The following is a 19,616-nucleotide window of genomic DNA, read 5'->3' as shown; positions in this document are numbered from 1 at the left end:
TGTTGTTTTACCTACACGATGTTCCTTTCCATCAGCACACTCATCAATCGATTAGCTCTGAAGATCTGATAGGTCGCACTCACTGGCAAACTTTAAACCCCGGCCCATATCGATACTCAGCGCTGGTATAAAGTATTTATCATTCCAACAGTATGTCCAAGTGATTATTACATTCATACCCCACGGTGGTCAGTTGTTTGATTTTGAAGGGGTCAGTTCTCGTTCACCCAATATCGTAACTCAGTGCTCTGCAGTGTCTTCCCCCATTAATCAGTCTTCCTCTTCGTCAATACCCCACGATCACAGACGGGCACCTCCGTCCTTTTCTCGTATCAGCTATTTAATTTATATAGGTTGCTCTCGTTTACTGGTGAACAACCCGTTTGAAATAAGATTCAAATGCATTGTAATGTTTCATGCGGAGGTTTTTTTATCCCCGCGGCACCGCCATACTTGGTCGTGCCATCTTGTAGGACTCACTTGTCTTGTCAAGTACTTTTTCGATCTTCATATCTCCTTGCTTGATCACACACAAGAGTCTCAAACACCAAGAACAAAGTCAAGTTCCACATGAGTTCACGGCAAAAAATGGACATTCAGAGGATTGAACTCTGGACCTTATACATGCTAGTATGCAAAGCATACGCGCTACCACTGCGCTAAATGCCCTTGAATAAGCGCTCAGGGCCGTGAGGGCATGCGGGATCAAGCTTGCAAGACAGGACACCGTGTACTTACAATATAGTCACCTTGTTCACAAGGTCCCTACCGACAAAGTTCGGCCTTTTGCCAGGAAATCACAGTTCAATCACACAAGGGTCGAGGCTGGCATGGCAATTCATATGAACCACCACCGACCATGCGCATGAGCTAAATGCTCAGCAGTTGCTACGGGTATTAAATACATCGTCAAAAACGTCAGTCAATCAAAGCTAGATGACAAAATCGCAGATAAAGATGCAACATAACATAGTCCTCTGAAAGTAAACGTTCGATAAAGATCACCAGCCCATCCACCGCCGCATGTAGAAAGAAAGAAAAACGGGATGGATAAAGGGCTAAGTGGTGAAAAGAGTGTCATGGCTAAGGTCTAAATATGTTGTCCGCATAGAGAATGTGTCCGAGCGAGAAAGAACAGGCTAGCATGTGGGAATCGTGATGTTTTTCAGGTTTTTGCTATCAATAGACATTAGCGCCGCAGACAGGTAACGTGGAGTGAAAATTTACTTGGCGTCGAACAAGCCCCAGTATCCCTAGCGAGTAAGGGTGAGATCGCCATGACGAAACCAAAAATATCTGAACTTTACCTCTACACCACCATACGTTACGTTCTGCAAGGCAAAGTCAGACCCTGCTCCTGGATATCGCGAGTGCAAGCTTACCTTCCAAGGCTCGTCACTATACTATTGTTGTACATGGCAGTCAGCACAATTAAAAACGTTGGGAGACCGAATACGCACCTCAAAGAAAAAGTATCCAGTTCCGTTTTTGGTAGCTATTGAGTAACATTGAGCTATTATTGTCCTTGCTCCCTGTGAGAAGAAATGCATACCTTGACATGCGAAGGTATCTATAAATATCTGCAAGTATGAAATTAGCAATCATTGTAAGTCATAACGTTAACGAAGCGTTAATGAATCCCACCTGCAAGTTTTGCACCGAAGCGAGCGAAGGTCCATCATTCGGGTTGGCATTGAAAGAAGAGCTACCCTATAGGACAAGTTAAACCAGTCAGGGATGAAGGAGAAAGCAAACAGACAGTTGGCCAGCCAGTCTCAGCAATGAACATCTTCGGTTTGTTCGAAAGAGATTGAGCAAGAGCGACGTCCGTGCTGGCGAAGAAGTCGGCCGTCCAGCCAGCAGCGTCATTAATCGATTGATTGGCAAACCATGGATGGACGTTCGCCATCTGCATAACATAAGCAGACATTAAACATATACACAGAGGAATACCAACCCCATAGTCAACGGCAGATAGCACTTCGTTGTTGAAATAACTTCCAGCGTCTGCATTGCCGACTAAGATATTGCTCATACCCATCGAGGACAACATTGAACGAGTATCGCTGATCCAGGGTACCAACATCGCTGCGGCTGTGACAAAATAATTAGAAATTCGTTTCAGCAGGAAAGAAAACCACGAGCTAACCTGCCTGTCCTGCGGAGCCGTTGGGATCCGTCTGCCCTGCGTTTGTGATGTAACTGAGAGGCGGTTTAGCCAACAATTTGAAATTCAGAAATCAATGCTAACTCAAGGATAAATTCATTGCCGACTGTAACACCGAGCACGTTTGCTGCACCGTATTGTTGAAGAGCAGTCTGTATTTCGCCTTTCTGGCGCTCGTACGCAGTCCCGTTATCGGTGGCATCGGGGTAGTTGCCGAGATAGACAGACATGTTGACCTTGGTAGCCTGGATGGCGGCAAGCTGCATACAAGTATAGATAAATACATCAAAAATAGTCCCCACGATAACTTACGACGAGAGAGGATTGATTGCAGTCAGCGCCATAAAGACGGATGGTCTACCGATTAGAGAATGAGTGCATGGCATATAAGACGCCATCGAAACACCCACCGTTGTGATCTGAGATAACAACTATAGATTGTGTAAGAGAAGCGCTCAGAAAGATCCCTCGAAAGACCTACCTGGATATCTTCAATGACCTCCGCTGCGGTACATTAGACACATTCCAACCAAGATAACGCAATTTCACACACTTAGATTATTGCCACAGTCGGGGAGCTGCGAGCCTAGTGGCGTATACGCAATGCCATAGAACGAATTGACCAAAGCGGAGTTTTTCGGGAAGTTGCTCGGATCGTTAGGGTTCGTCCCAGCTGGGGCGCTACTGCTCGAACTCGAGTTGTTGCTCGAGCTCTTTTTCGAGAGCGTGACGCCCAGTGCGACACCGGCAGCAATCAGAAGGACGAGGGCAATTACCGAACCAATGACCTTTCCAGCAGGACGTTGTTGAGTGGTCAAGCACTACATAGGTGAAACTCACGATCCGTCTTGACCGCTTGCTCGCCCTCTGCGACTGCTCCAGCCAGTCGCTGTTGCGGGACTCGATGTTTTGGTAACCTGGTTGTGGGACGGGCATGTAGGGCACGGGCTGTGGTTGATTTGTTGGAGGATTCCTGAGCGTTGGCTCCGATGAAAGATCGTGCGACGAGTCGAAGGGCGAATGAGCGTGTGTGGCCTGCGCAGCAGAAATTTAGTTCAGAGAAAGATGAGAGGTGCAAGCGAGAAAGAGACTGAAACGGAAACAATTAAACGAACAGAAATCCAAGCGAACTCGGGTTTCAGACCAGACACATATATGTATATGAATTCCAACAATATCATAATGAATGGTAACGGGTTCTTACTAGGCCTGATGGGTCGTTTGGAGTGCCAGTAGAGGTCGTCGGGGTGTCCCTGTAGGGCGCTACCTGTTGCATCGAGCTCGAGTACCCACTTTGCATTTTTGCAAGTCAAGGATAACAGAAGGGATCTAAGGGAGCGTTGAAACTGGAACTGACAGGCTGGTTTCCCTGACTTCTTTAATTTCCTGCGCCCCACCCGAAACGCGCCCTAACATGCCCTATCAAAAGGCCATAAGGATTGCCTTTTCTTGTTCGACCTACCCAGGCTTGTGGCAACGGGTGGTCCCGTTTATTGTGGTGCAGATCTTTCCTTAGGTACATAAATTTAGATGCTGCGGAATTTATGTTAACATCTGCCCTGACCGGACCTGGTCGGCGGCATGAAAATAACTGTCCTTGTTATCTCCCCAAGTAAGTAGCCCTAAAGTATACATAGAAAACTGAGATGGCAACTGTCCAAACCGGTAAAAAGGAAAAGAAAAAAACAATAATAACAAATGGGCGATCGGGAGCTCGGCACAACAACGCCGTGCCCGCCTCGAAGTATATCAATATCACAAACTTCCAGATGTAACTCCATCTCACCCACATCTCACTCATCCTACCCTCCTGCATGGCCCCCAGGTCGCGGCTGAGCTGATGCTCGCTTCTGTTTTCTTAGCACCCTAGCACGGTGTTTCTCGTCGTCCGTGCTTCCTCGATTGGAGGGAAGCGTCCGACTTCGGCTCACTGCAGGACCTGAAGCTTGGCTTACAGGGCGTGGTGCTGGGGTCTCCAGGACAGGCGACAATTGCCCACCATCAACATCTTCTGTTCTGTCGAGCGGACCTGAGGGAAAAATGTGGCACAATCACAAAAGGGTGCCCTCCGACTTCAGCGGCGGTCCAATTGAGACGCGGCCCCCAGGAATGACCCACCAGTGTGTTCTAGCGTTGTGCGGCGCCTGTAAATGCGCCGTCTGTCACGGCCGACAAGCTTCCAGCCCCCAGTAATTGACGTGGGCTCGTCATCTGAACTAGGTACAACAACAAGATCCGAGTCTTCCTCACTTGGTACCTGTGTGTGTGCGTGGTGGGGTCGTGGTGGAGGCTTCCACGAAGAGCCCTGCTCCGATCGTGGTGGCGGTGGTATGTCGAGTAAGAACCAATCCTGTTGCGCAATGAGAAACTCGAGAACACGTTGGCTTAGCGCATGTTCCCCAGGACACATTTCATGGGTAGGATGGGATATAAGGCCAGGCCGAAAAATTACCGCGAGATCTGCGCGGGAGATGAGGATAAAGTTAATCGCAGAGGGGCGTGGCGTACTTGTGGCTGTCATAAGATTTTTATCTGATTTTCGTGCAAATACTGATAATAGATCCAATACATAGAGAAGAAGGTATTGGTTTGCGCGGGGCATACGTTGGATTAGACGCTTGTACGTTGCAATAACTTCATCATGGTTGAATGGTTTCTTTCCTGCACAGGCGCCAGTTCAGGTTGTGCATCAAGTTGTCAGGACTTCTTACCCAAAACATCCCGGAACTGATTGAGACGTCAGCCCCGATCAACAAAGGAAGTAGCATACACTCACGTCGTGATACATATCGTGTGGTATTACGGGTTCCTGAGTGAGGCATGAGTAGGCACGGCACGAAACGTGGAGCGCCACTGACAGGCATTTGAGTTAAATATCTACGAAAGACGCTTGCGACATCATGTGTTGTAAAGTGTTCATTTTTCCAGTCCAACGATTTTCCGTACTGATGGCGAAAATAGTACGCCAATTGAACCTCATAGCGCTCTATAGGAGCTTTATGTACGCACCCGTGGCGGTGTCTCGAAAGCGGCTTGTAGATCTCGCATGCGCTTAGTAGAACCGTTGACACGAAACGTCCCCTCCACCTCTGTAGCTGATAGATGTAGAACGTTTGAATTGATGTTCGTACCATACACACCAGTACCCACCATTTTCTTTGAGATAAAGGCCACTAGAGGAGCCAGGGTACACAGCTAGTCAAGATGGTGCAAGGCAGCTCCACTCACCATTTCGCCACAACGACAGGTATGTACCCCCAAATATAGAGCTCGCCATTTGCATTTGCAGTCGAAATCTGCACGCTTGCATATCTCAGACTCTCTTTGAGTGGTTTTTGAAACACCTGGATGTTCCTCCTGATCTACAGCTGAATAATTGATTGGCATTAGTCAACGTCATGAACCGGAAGTCAGAATAGTACAAACCTGAATCTTTTTTGCGATTCTGAGCATGGGTGAATTGAGTCCACCACTTGAGAAGACCGGCTTTGGTTGGCGGGGGGCTGTCCGAAGGCATGTTTGAAGTTTGAGGGGGGCTATGCCTAGACTGAGGGATAGGGAGGGTATTACTCCTGCGGGATTGTTGTGTTCTTGAGAAGAAGGCGAAAGGAAATAAGCGTTGAAAGGTGGCCAGCACGGGCCACGATGAGTAGTCGAACGGAAAGCTTGCAGAGGGCGGTGAAATATGGTCGTGACCCGCAAATGGTGGTTCTTCGGAGCACAGCCACCCACACAGCACTGCAGTCACGAGCCTGATACTACGGGCCTGATAGGGTTCGGGATCTTGGCTAGACTAAGTATGTTTGAAAAAAAAGCATGCTATGCATCAAGGTGGAAGGAGACTACTTATAATGTACAGTTGGTGCAGCAATTTTAAACTATGCAATGAGGCTTTCTCGAATTCTGATCCAAAGAGTCTAGATAAGAATGAAGTTCCTGGTCTAGTCTTGCTGCATGGGCGGTGATCTCATGACCATCTTGGCTGAAAGGGGGTTTGCAACTGACCATGGACCACATGAACAGAGCCTCTCGGATGCCATTCTTTTGCCTTTTGCTCATGCAGCACTAGTCACAATACTCATTCAACGAGTGTTTAGACCTGAGCGCAGATACCACTGCCGTTAAGATTAATACCAAGTTGATGTCAGGCACGAGTTGGTTCCGTTGATTCACGTTGTCACGTTTTTTTTTTGATTGTCAATGTAAAACGTTGCCTCGGCTACGAATCGGCTATCGTGGAACGAGTCGGTAATAGCTCGGATGAATGTCACTACTAGTGTCCGTGAAATGTTCACATGCCATGATGCCAGTGTGGTCTATCAAGTATCCAGATCCGGAACCGTGAGCTGGCTTGCCGAAGGACTACAAGTATTTTCCGTTCCTCTGGCTTCTTCCAACTTTCTACCCTGTATAAATCATGATCCATACAGACGTGTTTGCGAAGCTGCTCGGCGTTCTGGAAGCTATTCAGGCCCGCTCTGCCACCCCAACTAGGCTCTCTCTTGGTGCAGCAGCGAGCGTAGTGGCGTTAACAATCGTCTTGAGGTACCTCACCGCGAAACAACCAAAACTCATAACGGACTACGCGAAAGTAGCGAGGAAAGTCAATGACAATGGAGCCGAGGTTGATGAGTGGGACTTCATCATTGTTGGAGGAGGTATGATGCATTCAACATTCCACACTAGTAGCCAACATTTCCTATCCTCCGAACGTGTCCAGGCACAGCAGGATGTGTTCTCGCTTCACGTCTCTCTGAAGACCCAAACCTGCGCGTTTTACTCATCGAGGCTGGTGGAAGGTCAACATCTTTGAGGCTATTATCTACTTCTGACATGCTCAAGTTCTTCATAGCTCTAAAGATATCGGGATAAGCAAGATACCTGTTGCGTTCGCCAAATTAATGCGCACTCAATGGGACTACAACTTTTATACCGAGCCTCAGCAACACGCAGGCAATAAGAAAAAATATTGGCCTCGCGGTACGTCATCGCGTTATTCCTCGACTTCCCAGTTGTTATACTGATCCCCGTATGTGCAGCCAAACTTCTCGGAGGATGTGAGTAGTCGTAGTCGTTCTCCTGGTAAGGAAATCCTTTGATGTTCCTCAGGCTCTGCTATGAATGCCATGATGTGAGTCATAATGCATCTTCCCGCAGGTTCATTTATCCCTATTACGTCCTAAGGGCACAATACGGCGCACCGTCCGATTTTGACGAGTGGGCGCTAATTTCCGGTGACCAATCCTGGTCGTGGAACAATTTTAGCAAGCACGTAGTTCGTTTCTCGTTTCACCCACTTCCGATAACTTTGTTGCTCAGGTATATTCGTAAATTCGAGAAATACACCCCAGACTCGCGCTTCCCACACGTTGATCCGCTCCTCCGCGGTGCCAATGGGCCTGTTGAGATTAAGTACAGCCCCCACATATGGCCAGGTGCCCAAGCTTTTGTTGAGGCAAGCATCAACGTCGGTATCCCTTTCTCACCCGATTTCTGTACGACCAAGGGAACGAAAGGGACAAATAAGGCAAGTCTTTACAGATTCTGCCGATTTGTTCAAGGTTCACTAACATTGGTCATTCATTGTGAATATGGCACAGATCAGTGAGTCATTAGCACTGACCGTCAGGATCAACAAGTGCTGAATAACTGATATGTAGTGATGTACATCGACAGCAAGAGCACTCGTGTAACCACTGAGTCTGCATACCTCACTGACGACGTCCTTGCTCGTCCGAATTTGAAAGTCGTCACCCACGCGCGTGTTTCCAAAGTTCTCTTTGACATATCCGATGGCACTCCACGTGCCACAGGTGTCGAGTTTGCCAGCAAATCCCATATGGATAAAGTCGGGCCCGAGTTCCGTGCACGAGCGACCAAGGAAGTCATTGTCTGGTGCGGGATCGCTTGATATGCCCAAAACGGCTATTTACCTTTTCATAGCGGCGGTACCATACATTCTCCGCAAATCTTGATGCTTTCTGGCATTGGTCCAGCTGCGCAGCTTTCACGTCACAACATTCCGATCGTGCTCGATGCCCCCAGCGTCGGGGCTAACCTCATGGATCACCCATCAGTCAATCTCCGATTCAGGGAAAAAACAGGAACTACGTTTCACCATTTAACGCCTCACAGTTTGAACAGCACGCGCTTACTTATACGTGACTTGCTGCGATATAAACTGTGGGGCACCGGCCCACTCGCTTCTAATGTTTGTCAGATCTTCCTTGCGCTCACATCACCAGTACTGAATAGTATCATAGGTCGGCGAGTCTGTAGCATTCTTCCGATCAGACGACCAAGCGCTTTTCCCGCCCGCCGAGTACAACAACAACCTCGAAGACGCCAATTCAGGCCCAGATGCACCCGATATCGAGATCATCATGTGTGCCGGCGCAGTACGTGCCCACACCATACCACTCGGCCCAAAGTTCCAGGCATATCAGATGATCGTTATCTTATTACGGTAAGCCATCAATGTTTCTACTTCAAACTTGACCGAGACGTTCTGTATTATTAGTCCCACAAGTAAAGGTTCGCTCTTTCTCAAGTCTGCCGACCCTTGGGATGATCCGCTCATGGATCCCAGGTAGGCTGACCCGTTTACTTCAAACTCACTCTGTACTTATCACTATCACGGGCCAGCTACCTCGAAACAAAACACGATGTTGACGTACTCGTTCGAGGTATCCGCGCTGCTATTAAAATCGCACATACAGCGCCCATGACCTCTGTCACCGACGTGGACGCCATACACCACCCTGAACTTGACCATCACATCTCCAGTCTAAGCGACGCAGAGCTGGCGGATATTGTTAGAGACCGCGTGGAGACGCTGTATCACCCGGTAGGGACGTGTTCGATGGGAGCTGGCGGTGTCGTGGACTCGGAGTTGCGTGTCAAGGGCACTCAGGGGCTCCGGGTGTGCGATGCAAGTGTTTTCCCTAAATTGGTCTCAGGACATCCGGTATGTGGAAGCTTTGAAAGATGACCGCGGAAGCTGACAAAGATTTAGACTGGTGCAGTTATTGCGACAGCGGAGAAGTTGGCAGATATCATCAAGGCTCACTACGCATAAATCGTAGGCTCCTCGGTGGTGTATTTTTTTGCATTTTCGTGGTAGGCTGTTGATTCTCAAGCCCTTACCATGGTTTGTATTTATTATGTATGTACTCGTGTGGTATATATAAACCTATCTGTCAATTAAATAGGTTGTTGTGCACTATCTTGGGTGACAGCGAATGGCCAGATCTCATCCCTACCTTTCGCAACAGCTCCCAACACCTTGTACTGCTCACCCATCCCACAGGGATCAATGAGCCTATTTGCGCCATCTTCGATCGCCTTTTTACTCTCTAGAGAGGAAGCTGAGCGCATAAGAGCAGCGGCCCTGATTTCTATACCCATGCACGTGAGGAAGTTGCGTTGGGAGATGGGGCCATGTGTCGAGACTGTACATCTTGAATGACCATAATCATGTAGCAGAGCACTATCATGGACGTACCAAGGTCAGCCATAGACTCTTTCAGCAACGCAAAATCGACATTCGTCGTAACATCGCACTCTCCGGGACTGCAGAAGATATCGACAATTTTATGCTTTTTGAAGGCCTGCGAATAATTATTGGCTAGAATTCGGTGCATGCATTTGAGTTCCTACCCGCAAGGAATCGCCAAAGGCTCTGTCTGCACCATAGTCGACGACAAGTGCGCATCCTCCGCCCTTGGTATTAATAAGTTTCCCAATACCCCGTGCCTGATTCATGGACGCTCTGGATACTTCTATGCGAGTTCCCACAGGGAGCGAAAAAAACCGAGGAGATGCAAGTCCGAGGAGGGTCGATGATGCCGTCGGAGTTGGCGAAAGAACACGGGTCCAGCGTGAAGGCGTATCATGCAATTTCGGGGGAGAGTCTAAATTCTGGCTCGAGTCCGAAGAGGGCATGGTGTATCTGATGCTCGGATCATTCGAGGGGGCGATTAGCACCTCGTTCCAGCCTTGTTGAGTTCTCTATAATTACCATTAGTAAAGTAAATTTTCGTGTCTCGGGACGGAACTCACCTCGATGACGTTCACGGGAAGGGCATCGAAAAACTCATGAGCGACCAACATAGTAAAGACATCTTCCTCGAGCTCAATCTCTTCGATTGCGTCGTGCCACATTATCTGGAAATTGCCCTCCTGAGAAGCCTTACGAAGCTTGCCTTCCTGCAAAGCACGCATAGTCGCACTGCTCTCGACAAGGTGAATACTTTTCAGTTTTCCGCGTGCTGCAGGAAGCTGTTTCAAAACCTGGAAGAAACATGGTGAGACGCAACCAACCACTTGTTCAACATCACTCACCCGAAGTACGTCGTCCATTAACGTCCCTCTACCAGGTCCAAGTTCTACTACTCGGAAGGACGCTATAACATTGGTATCCATCCACTGCTTTATCATCCATAACGCGACAAGCTACTTGTAGCGCATTTCGCGTTGTTAATATGTGATATAAACGGTAGCGTGAATCTCACCTCGCCAAACATCTGGCTAATCTCAGGACTGGTGATAAAGTCGCCTTGAGTGCCAAAGACAGCATGTTGCGGCTTCATGTAGTACCCATGCGTGGGGTGCCCAAGACTAAGTTGCATGAACGTCGAGAATGATATAGGACCTGTTGCCTTGATTCTATGAGATCCATATTTGAGAAGTTGCACGGTCGAAGTGCTCACCTTGACACTGTCCAGCATTATTTTCTCGACATCCGTCGGAGAACCGAAAGAATCTCCAGACATCATGCGGGCACACATGATAGTCCTTGCATTGAGTCCATGACGGCAGTTTGACTGCCTGAGCCACAAAGACAGTCCATTTGAACCATACCTTGTAGCAAATCGGAACATCTCAATTTGCAGTGGAATTCGGTCAAGCAATTTGAGTCATCGGGAAGGCGAGTAAAAATAGCATCCGGGAGGGAAGCGGAACCGCCGTGGCCCGTGGGCCGTGGGCAGCCTGATTACGATTGACTCGTTAATATTTTGTAGATTAGCCTTATATAAAATTTCAAAGATCACGCACTCCGAGTCAGCTGATACTCACAACCTTCACAACCTTCGGATCTCAAGTACTAGCTTTTCAGTTTATATTCTATCTTCTTCTTCTAACTTCTGTAAATTAGTATACTCCAACCCCTCAACAACCAACCAATCATGGCAACTCGTGAGTGTTTTTATTGATGTGTAATCTATGCGTTCCATGAACATACATGTAATACAGGTATTCAATTTGAAAACAGTAGTGAAATCGGCGTGTTCTCAAAACTCACCAACAGCTACTGCCTAGCTGCAATCCAAGGCAGTGCAAATTTCTACTCGGCCTTTGAGGCTGAACTCGGCGATGTCATTCCCATCGTGCATTCTACGATAGGCGGCACCCGCATCGTCGGGAGATTGACTGCAGGTTTGTGATATGGTTTTACTCATCATTACCCACAAGGCCGATGCGCATCGTTTCTAGGAAATAGACATGGTCTCCTCGTCCCTTCAACGACGACTGATCAAGAACTGCAGCATCTACGCAACTCCCTTCCTGACGCTGTGTCGATCCAGCGAATCGAAGAACGTCTATCTGCGCTGGGAAACGTTATCGCTTGCAATGACTACGTTGCCCTCGTCCACCCTGACGTTGATCGCGAGACAGAGGAAATAATCGCCGATGTGCTCAAGGTCGAGGTTTTTAGGCAGACCGTCGCAGATAACGTCCTTGTGGGAAGCTATTGTGCGATCTCAAATCAGGGTGGACTTGTTCATCCAAAGACGAGTGTTCAGGACCAGGATGAACTAAGTAGCCTTCTGCAAATTCCCCTCGTGGTGCGTATTTATAGGAAACCCAGCGCAGCCATATTATAACTCAATTTATTCTCGTGTTTCTAGGCTGGTACTGTCAACCGAGGTTCAGACGTTATCGGTGGAGGTCTTGTCGTGAACGACTGGTGCGCGTTTACTGGGCTTGACACTACCGCCACAGAGATCAGTGTCATCGAAGCTGCATTCAGTGGGTCTACATTCTTACCTCCTTTTTTCACCTTTTCAACGTCTTTTGCTATCACAGAGCTTCAAGGACAAAGTTCTTCAGCTGTCATTGGAGAGATGCGGGATTCTCTTATCGATAACTGGGCATGATTTCACCGTCACACATCCTGTTACTGTTACATATACCTTCACGTCTACCTTCACTTACACTTGAAGCGCAACCTTAGTCTCCATCATGAACTTTGTATATTTACGCTCATATGTCGTTGACAATGGAAAAACAGGGAGAGGAATTTATACTGGAGAATATGTTTTTCTGTTCAAGTGTATTGTCAGTTTCGCTGTTGTATGACACAGCGTTACGTGACAGTCGCGTGACGAACGTGTGCATCAATGAGCGCTTCAGCGTACCAGTGCCCTCTGTGAACATCCCCATGTCGTCCGCCCCTCCTCAAACGCAGCCTGAAGATGGCCATACATTTGCCCGAGTGATACAGGTGTGTGCGAGAATATGCCCACGATTCTGCATTTACTCGGGTTAATTGTCTCCTGTCTTGATAGTTCATGATCAACAAAGCTGCCAGCGGGTCAATCAAGGAGCTCGACGGACTATGCAACATCGCGCAACATTGGAAACCAGAGCAACTTCTGATACTGCTCCCAGTCTTCTATCACCACCTTGATCCAGCTCGTATCCCCGATGTGGTTACTTCGAGGGATGTGAGGAGTGTCATGCTCGCAAGGTACTCCCTTAAAGGAGTACTGGTCACACTGAATCGTGTCAATCATCCAAGGGAATTAACGCAGTCGGTACAGGCCATCGCTGACAACCTAATATCCAATTGGAATCGCTGTCATCTCTGGGTCAATTTCTTCTATCGTCACTTCTTCGCCTCCAGCAACCCTGCTCGCCTTCCGGGTCTTCTTATAACTAGATCAGAAGCTCTGAAGCTAGTTGTCAACATGTTGATGCGGATGAGCCTGATCGGTGATTCACAAACACCACAGTCACTCATCAACACACCATCTCTACACCCCATTATCTCGCAGCTGTGGTGCATGGCCGTCACCTCAAAGGATAATGACTTCTCACTGAAGCTGACAAGGTAATGGGCAGCAAGGAACAAGGGGCATTCCAGGAGCACATGTCATACGTGGTACAGGCATGTCTGGATGTTGATCGTCCTGCTTTTGCGTCCACCCTTATTCATGTCGCTGGAGGCATTAGAGCCATGGCTTCTATTACCTCCAAATATCTCAGAAATATCCGTTGTTTGTACAGGAAGAAAGTCGTTTCTGGACAAAGCATCGATGATACAACTTCATGCGATTCTGTCTTTGGGGTGCCTCGTTGGCAAATAATGCTCATTAATTGCTTTGGGAATTGTGCAAACCTACTATTCGTTACTAGTCAACAGAACTGTGCCTTGCGAGAGGCCTACATCGATAGAAACCTCGTGGCCATCGTTATCTACACCCTTCGTGATCTATGTCAACTCTCTCAAACCCTGAAGCACGATGACTTCGCCAAACACGTCAAGAAGGCGTTTGAGGATGCTTTAGGCTATATTGCATTACTCATGGGAGGTCCTGTGGATGACCTTATAGCCGTTATATGTCAAGCCCTTCGGGCGCGATTCCTCCCCACCATCCTTCAAGCTCATACCTGTATTCCCGGTGCGGATACGGCGGAATGCCTTAATGCATTGTTGATTACTGCCCTTCGTTCATACCTCACGTTCGACAAAGTCTTGCGGATCGCCGGGAGCGAGCTAGAGGCTGACGAGAAATCGCTAGATGCGATTGCTCAGCGTGATACAGACCTACTACAGGCCTGGAATCTGTTCAAAAAAGATGTTCGACGTTTCTTGGACCTTAGAAGCCAGATACCCGCAGCATCTATATTCTTCGATCGTCAATGCGCTGCTGTGCATGTGAGTGAACCATATACTTTTCCCCTCTAGACTGCTGTTGCTAATCAGCCCCTGATTCTGCAGAACAGCGACGAATGGCATCCGCAATGGGATCTATTCCAGTGTGCCAGGTGCACAGTTGCGAGGTATTGTTCTAAACAATGCCAGAACATAGATTGGGACCAGGGCCATCGTATGGCGTGCAAGTACCTCAAAGCTGCCATCGGCGCGTCTTCCTACGTGATCTCACGCATTTTGCATACTGAGACATTCACAGGCCCGAATACTTCACGATATATCAGGAGGAGCCTCTTCCTTCTAGCCAAGATCGAAGATGCTGAAATTCAGTCCCATCGAGAGTTTATCTCTCAATTGTCGGTGACCGCTCAGGCAGAATACCCGGAATTCCAGGATCGTCTTGTTCTTGAGATCGATCCTGTTGCAGAGGCACCCACAGACAAATTCAAATTCAAGCCGGTATCCAACTATCTTCATATCTTTCCGGAGGCATCGGAACGTCCTTGGCAAGTGGCTAGCAAGTGGCGCCAGTCTACGGGACTGCATAGCCTTTCCTTGCCGCCTGTGATACGTATTCACGAGGGATACGAGATAACGAATCGACCGAATTTGCTCTTCAGCCCATCAACAGCGCTCAGGATGGCGTTCAAAGAGCACGGATTAGATGCCATCGTCAATGACAACGCCTCAAGCGTTTATTATACTGGGAGTTCCCAGTGATTGTACGTGCTGCTGTTCTGTTGTAATAGTATGATTTTACTTTCAAAGTTCGTGTGTTGTAGTTACTCGCTATCTGGAGATTTCAACTGTACCATTGGATCGATTTTATACCAAATTGCACTGTAGTTAGAAGATACGTTAGCGTATGATATGGAACGACGCATCTATTCTCATCGAGATTAATGAATATTGATGATGCAAACGTGACAACTACTTACTACCAACAAATCAGCAAGGCTTCTTTCAACGAAATGACTGACTGTCGTTTTCCATCTGATAAACATAAAGTGCCAGCCATTGAAAGAGAGCTCATGCCTAGATGTGCCTCCTTATGACACGGAGGCGTCGGCGTCCTTCAAATTGAAATAAGATCATTATTAAGTGAACACGAGGAGTAAAGGAATGGTAACTGTGAGGCGATAGAAGGAACAAGAATTTACGAACCACGAAAAAAAAACCGGGAGTAACCCCCCCGCACTTGAATGAAGCCACATTCAATATATGATAGGTCTTCGACCCCAAAGGACAATAAATCCGATTTTTAAAAAAGAATCTACGAGTTGAATAACTTCGCTACCATGGCCTGTGTCATCGCACCAGTGCAAGCCTCACAACGAACGAACTTTGCACATACGAAGCACCTGCCGATGGAACGAGGGACAGAGGTAAACCCCCGGCTTGTAGAAGCATAATTTGTAGATTCTGAGGTTATCCCTGCACGGGGCAGACTGGAACAAGAGAAATTAGAAATAAATTATTTTTGTGTGCACTTGATTACCAAAAACTTTGCACCGATGAATAGAGAGTGCGTTTCAGAAGTCGTTTACAAATACGTCTGCCCGGCCTCCTACAACCTGCGATAGTGTGAGATGACGGATAGTCCTTGATAGTCCTAATTTGCTTCAGTCGGCGCAGCGCTGATCGTTCGATGGGGTTGGGATTTAAATGAGATAATCATGAATGCGATGTCTGCGTCAACGATAGCACTTAAGATTTGATCGGTGACGTGCTGACTAGGACTCCCGGCCTAGGACTGCCGTCATTTTTTTGTAGATGATTTACTTCCGAAACCCATTGGCAGGAGGCTACTTGCATGCTTGAGATACCGGTGCTGCTTCCTCGGAGCTTTCCGCTGATCAAATACAGGTCCCGAATTGAACTGTAGATTAGAAAGACACCAGTACTTAGCTTAGGGCAGCAGAGAATATGAAATACATCTACATGACATCTAAGTGATGGTATCAGTACAATATTAATGAGATAGGTGAGATAGGGTGGCCTTAAGAACGTTCCCAGCCAGTGACGCTGACAGATCGAATCCTGTCAATCGGATCCAAAAACATCTTCGGTATTGATCATGCACCAACACCAAGCGCTGTCGCCCACAACCGTCCGCCTACCTCACTCAGCACTCTCTCTACCTCTGTCTGCTCCAAGTTGAGAATAACCCTGCGTTCCCGGGGGGGCTTGCGGAAGGCGTTCACACCATCCTCGATTATCATAGCGCGGGAGGCAACCAAGGAGTCCAGAACAAGTCCCAGTTCCACCGGCGTGGGTCTCCGCGACGGATCTCCTTCCGAAGTCAGGGCTTCAACATATACGACATGCTGGTTTTCAATCTTACGTACTGTTAGTCCAGCACTCCGCGGAATAAACATAAAAATAAAACACATACCTCGCCCCATTTGATCTCCTCAATACCCTCCCGCTTGATGCATCTTAGCAGGGATGCGAGCATGATCCGCTCATGTAAGCTGCAGTCTCGGAGGTATGCTGCGGTTGGACTATTTTGCAGCACTTTGATAACCTCCTTCACATCCTCCGTACGGGCGGCACGCCGTTTGGGATGCACAAGTTCCACCGCTCGTCTACATTTGAGTTCAGTTGTATTTTAGTTATAAAACATGCCCGATACGTACCGGCAAATATCAAGTACCCTTCGTGCGTCACCGCTGATCGATGAGACCTTCATTGCGGCAAACTTTACGCCGTCGGTATTGATCACGTCCGGTGGCTCTTCGAGGCCTTCTTTGGCTTCTTTGAGACGTGCATGCACGATTTTCTCGAGCTGTTGTGTCGTGTATGGCTGGAAGTTAGTTCGAATCATTCCTTTGCAGGACATAAATGAACAAGAAATGGATGAGGTGTTTAATTTAACGGCACATACCAAGTCGACTGCGCACGCGTCCAGTCATCACTCGCTCCGGAAGGTCCATGGTGTTTGCGACAGCAATCACAACAAGCTTTGAGCCTGCGATTGTGGGCCAGTTGAAGAAATTGTATACTACATCCTGCTTTGCTGTGACGAGTTGATCAAGCTCGTCCATAAGAACGATGCTAGGCACGCAACTTAGCGATGACCGACTGGTTGAGATAACTACTGCTTACCACGCGTGCCCTGCGGGACCCGCCCGCGCACCTGCGGAGAAGTGTTTGGTAAGCTGCTTGAGCGCCTCCTTGGCGCTGGTTTTGAGGTGACCATCGCTAGCTACATCATGCCCCGAGACTGTCTCCCAAAGCAGGTTATATGCAGCAGATGGCTCGGGAATCCTGAGTCCGTTGATTTCAACATAAGTGAAAGGGTTCGTTTCCTACCAAGTAAGAATCATTGAGTGAAGAGAAGAACTAATTGGAAAAGAACAGACATTGTTCTCAGCCATTCGTTTGAGCTCAGCGAACAATGGCGTGAACTGTTGCAGTCTTGCCTGTTCCTGGTACTCCAGAAATATCTAAAAATCGATATTAGAAGAGTGAAAAAGAATGGATGATACTCTCTACACACAAACGCAACCTCCACTTCCTTCCTCCAGGAGTTCTTCTACAGTCCTCAGAATGCGGCTGTATTCCTCCTCACGGCACGGAAGAACATCAGGACGCGCTGCAACATGAAGGACGTGCATTGCACTGAAGCCACGGATCAGGAGGAAGGTTTTGCAGTTGATTGTAGTGCTCCTGTGTGAGATTCGAAGGCGGAACACGGATGGCTGGTGCTTTTCGACTTCGCTTTCGTAGTGCCGCTTTGGAGTGCGGAGTGGGTGCTGCGAGCTTCGGTGCACGTTTCTTGCTCGGTGTGGACTTGGGTGTGGATAAGGCGCGTTTGCGCTTGCGAGATGGTGTCTTTGGAACGTCATCGATAAGCCCACCAAGAGCTGTCTCATTATCGGAGGCGTCATCAACGACAGAGGGGATGAGGTGGTCATCAGGCTCTGATGGTGGCTCGTCGTTCTCGTAGTCACGATCACGAACGGCATCGTCACCGCTTTCTTCCGCAATGTCGTGAAGCTTTTTTGTCTTCTTCATACGCCATCTTAACGGTGTGGTCTCTACGGCAACGTGCCAGCAAGTCCCATTGGCAAGGTCTTCGTTAGAACTGCCGAGAGCCTGTTGTTTGTGAGCTTCCCAGTGGAAATCATAGTAAATGTTGCTGCGAGACTCAATAGCAAGGCGACAGTAGAATATTTCATTCTCCTCCGCAGTGGCACCGACCCAGTTACTTCGTTTGCGTGCTGTGGGTGTGGTCTGAGGAACCTCGGAGATAGTGCAATGCGATAGTATACATGAAGGCGGGAGAATAGCTTGTGAAGCGAGAGTGAAATAGACTTCGTTCTGGTGGTAGGGATAAGCAGATGACAATTACTAGATGTGCCACTGACCTCGAAATGTTCCCTCTTTGCCCTTATGCGAGGCAGTTCCGATGGATGTTGAAACCAGTGAATCCTGATCATCATCTGTGAATTTCCGCCCTCCTTGTCCTCCTTGCCTTGAAATTCCCACATCGAAGCGATGACACCAACACTGGGATGTTTTGTGGACTGAGTTTTGACGAGTACAGTGTCTCCGACCTCAAATGTCTCAGTCTCCACAGCTGATCTACGTGCACTCAACCCTTTCCGTGAAGCTGGCGCGATATTCTTCGTCCGCTTAAACGATTTGCGAAAAGCAGTCTGGATCCCTGGCCCTGGTTGCCATCCCTCATCCTCTTGGAGAACCTGGTAATCTTCGTATACAGTGGGTCGGATGTAACACGGGGGGTCTGTCCAGATTAAAGTTTTGTCTACAAAGGCGTCAATCTTTACTGGAGTTACAAGCGGTTGAAAGCGTTTTGAACGTCGAGAAGGCGTCACCGGAGTCGACTCCATCGCTGGAGAGAAAGTGGTGTCACAAACGCGTGACAAGCGCGTCAGTCACTGAAGTGTATTATGCTCTGCATTATCACGTAACAATCATTTCAAGACTACCGGCGACAACTAAAAATGCAGTGACTTGGCTGATGGCCCATTCTGCTTATCGTGACGCACCGGCCGGCCACTCGTTCAAATTATTATCTACATTTACACAAACAAAAGAAAAATCTGTGACCTGGCATGTTCATGCTTGTGGCACAGTGAGCAATAATGGACCGATGACTCGGATTATGATTTACCGCCAAATGATCAGTGTCGTTGGGAGAATACCGCCATTTGCTGGCAATCATTTGCAATTGCCAAGTCGCCAGAAGGAGATCAAGCAGAAGTTGACAAAAGTTACTTTTTTAAAAAGTGAAAATTCTAGTCACCTAAACTCACCTAAATCTTATAACAGTAAACACAATTTAGTATACTTCCTATGATTCTTCCATACACTCCCTTGACTTCCCTAACCATCGCTCACATCATGCCCGCACAATGACCAGTTGGCCGCATATTAAATGGGTCAAAGTTAATTTTTAGGTTTACGAGGGTGTTGACTTGTTCGTTCACCAGTCTGACAGCACTCAGAATTGATCCCACTGGTTAAACCTTGCAAGAG

General features: G+C 48.0%; 7 protein-coding genes and 1 non-coding gene across 8 annotated transcripts; 3 read left to right on the top strand and 5 right to left on the bottom strand.

The window, feature by feature from the left end:
- Positions 1-589: 589 nt before the first annotated feature.
- Positions 590-669, bottom strand: F5891DRAFT_t33. The gene has a single exon. It is a non-coding gene; the product is annotated as a tRNA-Ala (tRNA).
- A 558-nt stretch (positions 670-1,227) lies between these two features.
- On the bottom strand, positions 1,228-3,671 carry F5891DRAFT_1009228 (glycoside hydrolase family 17 protein). The gene is made up of 15 exons (XM_041360576.1): positions 3,372-3,671; positions 3,008-3,202; positions 2,721-2,955; positions 2,649-2,671; positions 2,578-2,598; positions 2,480-2,524; positions 2,252-2,427; positions 2,150-2,202; positions 1,958-2,094; positions 1,760-1,909; positions 1,553-1,710; positions 1,461-1,495; positions 1,383-1,403; positions 1,308-1,331; positions 1,228-1,253 (listed from the first exon to the last, which is right to left on the bottom strand). Exons 1-11 carry the CDS (start codon positions 3,465-3,467, stop codon positions 1,612-1,614), a joined length of 1,230 nt encoding a protein of 409 aa, XP_041230988.1. The 5' UTR covers positions 3,468-3,671; the 3' UTR covers positions 1,228-1,253; positions 1,308-1,331; positions 1,383-1,403; positions 1,461-1,495; positions 1,553-1,611.
- A 40-nt stretch (positions 3,672-3,711) lies between these two features.
- F5891DRAFT_1162186 (Rho GTPase activation protein) lies at positions 3,712-6,047 on the bottom strand. The gene is made up of 11 exons (XM_041365284.1): positions 5,594-6,047; positions 5,512-5,529; positions 5,396-5,489; positions 5,318-5,340; positions 5,177-5,262; positions 5,026-5,112; positions 4,944-4,976; positions 4,879-4,894; positions 4,676-4,828; positions 4,286-4,627; positions 3,712-4,196 (listed from the first exon to the last, which is right to left on the bottom strand). Exons 1-11 carry the CDS (start codon positions 5,682-5,684, stop codon positions 3,970-3,972), a joined length of 1,170 nt encoding a protein of 389 aa, XP_041230987.1. The 5' UTR covers positions 5,685-6,047; the 3' UTR covers positions 3,712-3,969.
- Positions 6,048-6,349: 302 nt separating this feature from the next.
- On the top strand, positions 6,350-9,516 carry F5891DRAFT_688831 (uncharacterized protein). Its single transcript, XM_041372802.1, has 13 exons — positions 6,350-6,825; positions 6,888-6,966; positions 7,020-7,147; positions 7,207-7,224; positions 7,277-7,298; positions 7,352-7,435; positions 7,487-7,698; positions 7,828-8,062; positions 8,111-8,378; positions 8,431-8,633; positions 8,688-8,756; positions 8,813-9,134; positions 9,183-9,516. The coding sequence occupies exons 1-13, from the start codon at positions 6,585-6,587 to the stop codon at positions 9,243-9,245; spliced, it is 1,944 nt and encodes a 647-aa protein (XP_041230986.1). The 5' UTR covers positions 6,350-6,584; the 3' UTR covers positions 9,246-9,516.
- Positions 9,265-11,138, bottom strand: F5891DRAFT_688842 (S-adenosyl-L-methionine-dependent methyltransferase). The gene is made up of 7 exons (XM_041372803.1): positions 10,879-11,138; positions 10,681-10,827; positions 10,511-10,621; positions 10,229-10,459; positions 9,827-10,177; positions 9,672-9,777; positions 9,265-9,618 (listed from the first exon to the last, which is right to left on the bottom strand). The coding sequence occupies exons 1-7, from the start codon at positions 11,047-11,049 to the stop codon at positions 9,371-9,373; spliced, it is 1,365 nt and encodes a 454-aa protein (XP_041230985.1). The 5' UTR covers positions 11,050-11,138; the 3' UTR covers positions 9,265-9,370.
- A 33-nt stretch (positions 11,139-11,171) lies between these two features.
- F5891DRAFT_1009187 (eukaryotic translation initiation factor 6) lies at positions 11,172-12,484 on the top strand. The gene is made up of 6 exons (XM_041360575.1): positions 11,172-11,270; positions 11,325-11,365; positions 11,423-11,605; positions 11,663-12,015; positions 12,079-12,199; positions 12,257-12,484. The coding sequence occupies exons 2-6, from the start codon at positions 11,356-11,358 to the stop codon at positions 12,325-12,327; spliced, it is 738 nt and encodes a 245-aa protein (XP_041230984.1). The 5' UTR covers positions 11,172-11,270; positions 11,325-11,355; the 3' UTR covers positions 12,328-12,484.
- A 115-nt stretch (positions 12,485-12,599) lies between these two features.
- On the top strand, positions 12,600-14,841 carry F5891DRAFT_1009183 (uncharacterized protein). Its single transcript, XM_041360574.1, has 4 exons — positions 12,600-12,674; positions 12,739-13,242; positions 13,284-14,111; positions 14,175-14,841. The coding sequence occupies exons 1-4, from the start codon at positions 12,612-12,614 to the stop codon at positions 14,826-14,828; spliced, it is 2,049 nt and encodes a 682-aa protein (XP_041230983.1). The 5' UTR covers positions 12,600-12,611; the 3' UTR covers positions 14,829-14,841.
- Positions 14,842-15,968: 1,127 nt separating this feature from the next.
- F5891DRAFT_1009179 (P-loop containing nucleoside triphosphate hydrolase protein) lies at positions 15,969-18,990 on the bottom strand. The gene is made up of 10 exons (XM_041360573.1): positions 18,482-18,990; positions 17,734-18,434; positions 17,611-17,666; positions 17,508-17,557; positions 17,474-17,479; positions 17,217-17,419; positions 16,996-17,165; positions 16,748-16,937; positions 16,504-16,696; positions 15,969-16,447 (listed from the first exon to the last, which is right to left on the bottom strand). Exons 1-10 carry the CDS (start codon positions 18,965-18,967, stop codon positions 16,184-16,186), a joined length of 2,319 nt encoding a protein of 772 aa, XP_041230982.1. The 5' UTR covers positions 18,968-18,990; the 3' UTR covers positions 15,969-16,183.
- Between the last annotated feature and the right edge of the window lie 626 nt (positions 18,991-19,616).

Source organism: Suillus fuscotomentosus, assembly GCF_016647785.1.
Source record: "Suillus fuscotomentosus strain FC203 chromosome Unknown F5891scaffold_7, whole genome shotgun sequence".
NCBI lineage: Eukaryota > Fungi > Basidiomycota > Agaricomycetes > Boletales > Suillaceae > Suillus > Suillus fuscotomentosus.
Note: the sequence above shows the minus strand (reverse complement) of the source record. Positions and strands in the feature narration are given on the sequence as shown.

Excerpts from the sequence above, each read along its gene's own strand:
- F5891DRAFT_1009179 (XM_041360573.1), bottom strand. The coding sequence starts at position 18,967 with ATGGAGTCGACTCCGGTGACGCCTTCTCGACGTTCAAAACGCTTTCAA. Across the intron at positions 17,558-17,610 it reads AGGAAGTGGAGGTTGCGTTT|ATATTTCTGGAGTACCAGGA; the intron begins GTGTGTAGAGAG and ends ATCGATTTTTAG. Across the intron at positions 17,166-17,216 it reads GGTCCCGCAGGGCACGCGTG|CATCGTTCTTATGGACGAGC; the intron begins GTAAGCAGTAGT and ends TTGCGTGCCTAG.
- F5891DRAFT_1009187 (XM_041360575.1), top strand. Across the intron at positions 11,606-11,662 it reads CGTCGGGAGATTGACTGCAG|GAAATAGACATGGTCTCCTC; the intron begins GTTTGTGATATG and ends CATCGTTTCTAG. Across the intron at positions 12,016-12,078 it reads TTCTGCAAATTCCCCTCGTG|GCTGGTACTGTCAACCGAGG; the intron begins GTGCGTATTTAT and ends TCGTGTTTCTAG.
- F5891DRAFT_1009228 (XM_041360576.1), bottom strand. The coding sequence starts at position 3,467 with ATGCAAAGTGGGTACTCGAGCTCGATGCAACAGGTAGCGCCCTACAGG. Across the intron at positions 2,095-2,149 it reads CGGCTCCGCAGGACAGGCAG|CCGCAGCGATGTTGGTACCC; the intron begins GTTAGCTCGTGG and ends ATTTTGTCACAG. Across the intron at positions 1,711-1,759 it reads CTGAGACTGGCTGGCCAACT|GGTAGCTCTTCTTTCAATGC; the intron begins GTCTGTTTGCTT and ends CTTGTCCTATAG.
- F5891DRAFT_1162186 (XM_041365284.1), bottom strand. The coding sequence starts at position 5,684 with ATGCCTTCGGACAGCCCCCCGCCAACCAAAGCCGGTCTTCTCAAGTGG. Across the intron at positions 5,263-5,317 it reads CCTTTATCTCAAAGAAAATG|CTACAGAGGTGGAGGGGACG; the intron begins GTGGGTACTGGT and ends TACATCTATCAG. Across the intron at positions 4,628-4,675 it reads AAATCTTATGACAGCCACAA|ATCTCGCGGTAATTTTTCGG; the intron begins GTACGCCACGCC and ends TCTCCCGCGCAG.
- F5891DRAFT_1009183 (XM_041360574.1), top strand. The coding sequence starts at position 12,612 with ATGTCGTCCGCCCCTCCTCAAACGCAGCCTGAAGATGGCCATACATTT. Across the intron at positions 13,243-13,283 it reads CGCAGCTGTGGTGCATGGCC|GTAATGGGCAGCAAGGAACA; the intron begins GTCACCTCAAAG and ends GAAGCTGACAAG. Across the intron at positions 14,112-14,174 it reads GTCAATGCGCTGCTGTGCAT|AACAGCGACGAATGGCATCC; the intron begins GTGAGTGAACCA and ends CTGATTCTGCAG.
- F5891DRAFT_688842 (XM_041372803.1), bottom strand. The coding sequence starts at position 11,049 with ATGTTCCGATTTGCTACAAGGTATGGTTCAAATGGACTGTCTTTGTGG. Across the intron at positions 10,828-10,878 it reads TAATGCTGGACAGTGTCAAG|GCAACAGGTCCTATATCATT; the intron begins GTGAGCACTTCG and ends CATAGAATCAAG. Across the intron at positions 10,178-10,228 it reads TTCCCGTGAACGTCATCGAG|AGAACTCAACAAGGCTGGAA; the intron begins GTGAGTTCCGTC and ends TGGTAATTATAG.
- F5891DRAFT_688831 (XM_041372802.1), top strand. The coding sequence starts at position 6,585 with ATGATCCATACAGACGTGTTTGCGAAGCTGCTCGGCGTTCTGGAAGCT. Across the intron at positions 7,699-7,827 it reads GAAAGGGACAAATAAGGCAA|TGATGTACATCGACAGCAAG; the intron begins GTCTTTACAGAT and ends ACTGATATGTAG. Across the intron at positions 8,063-8,110 it reads ACCAAGGAAGTCATTGTCTG|CGGCGGTACCATACATTCTC; the intron begins GTGCGGGATCGC and ends ACCTTTTCATAG.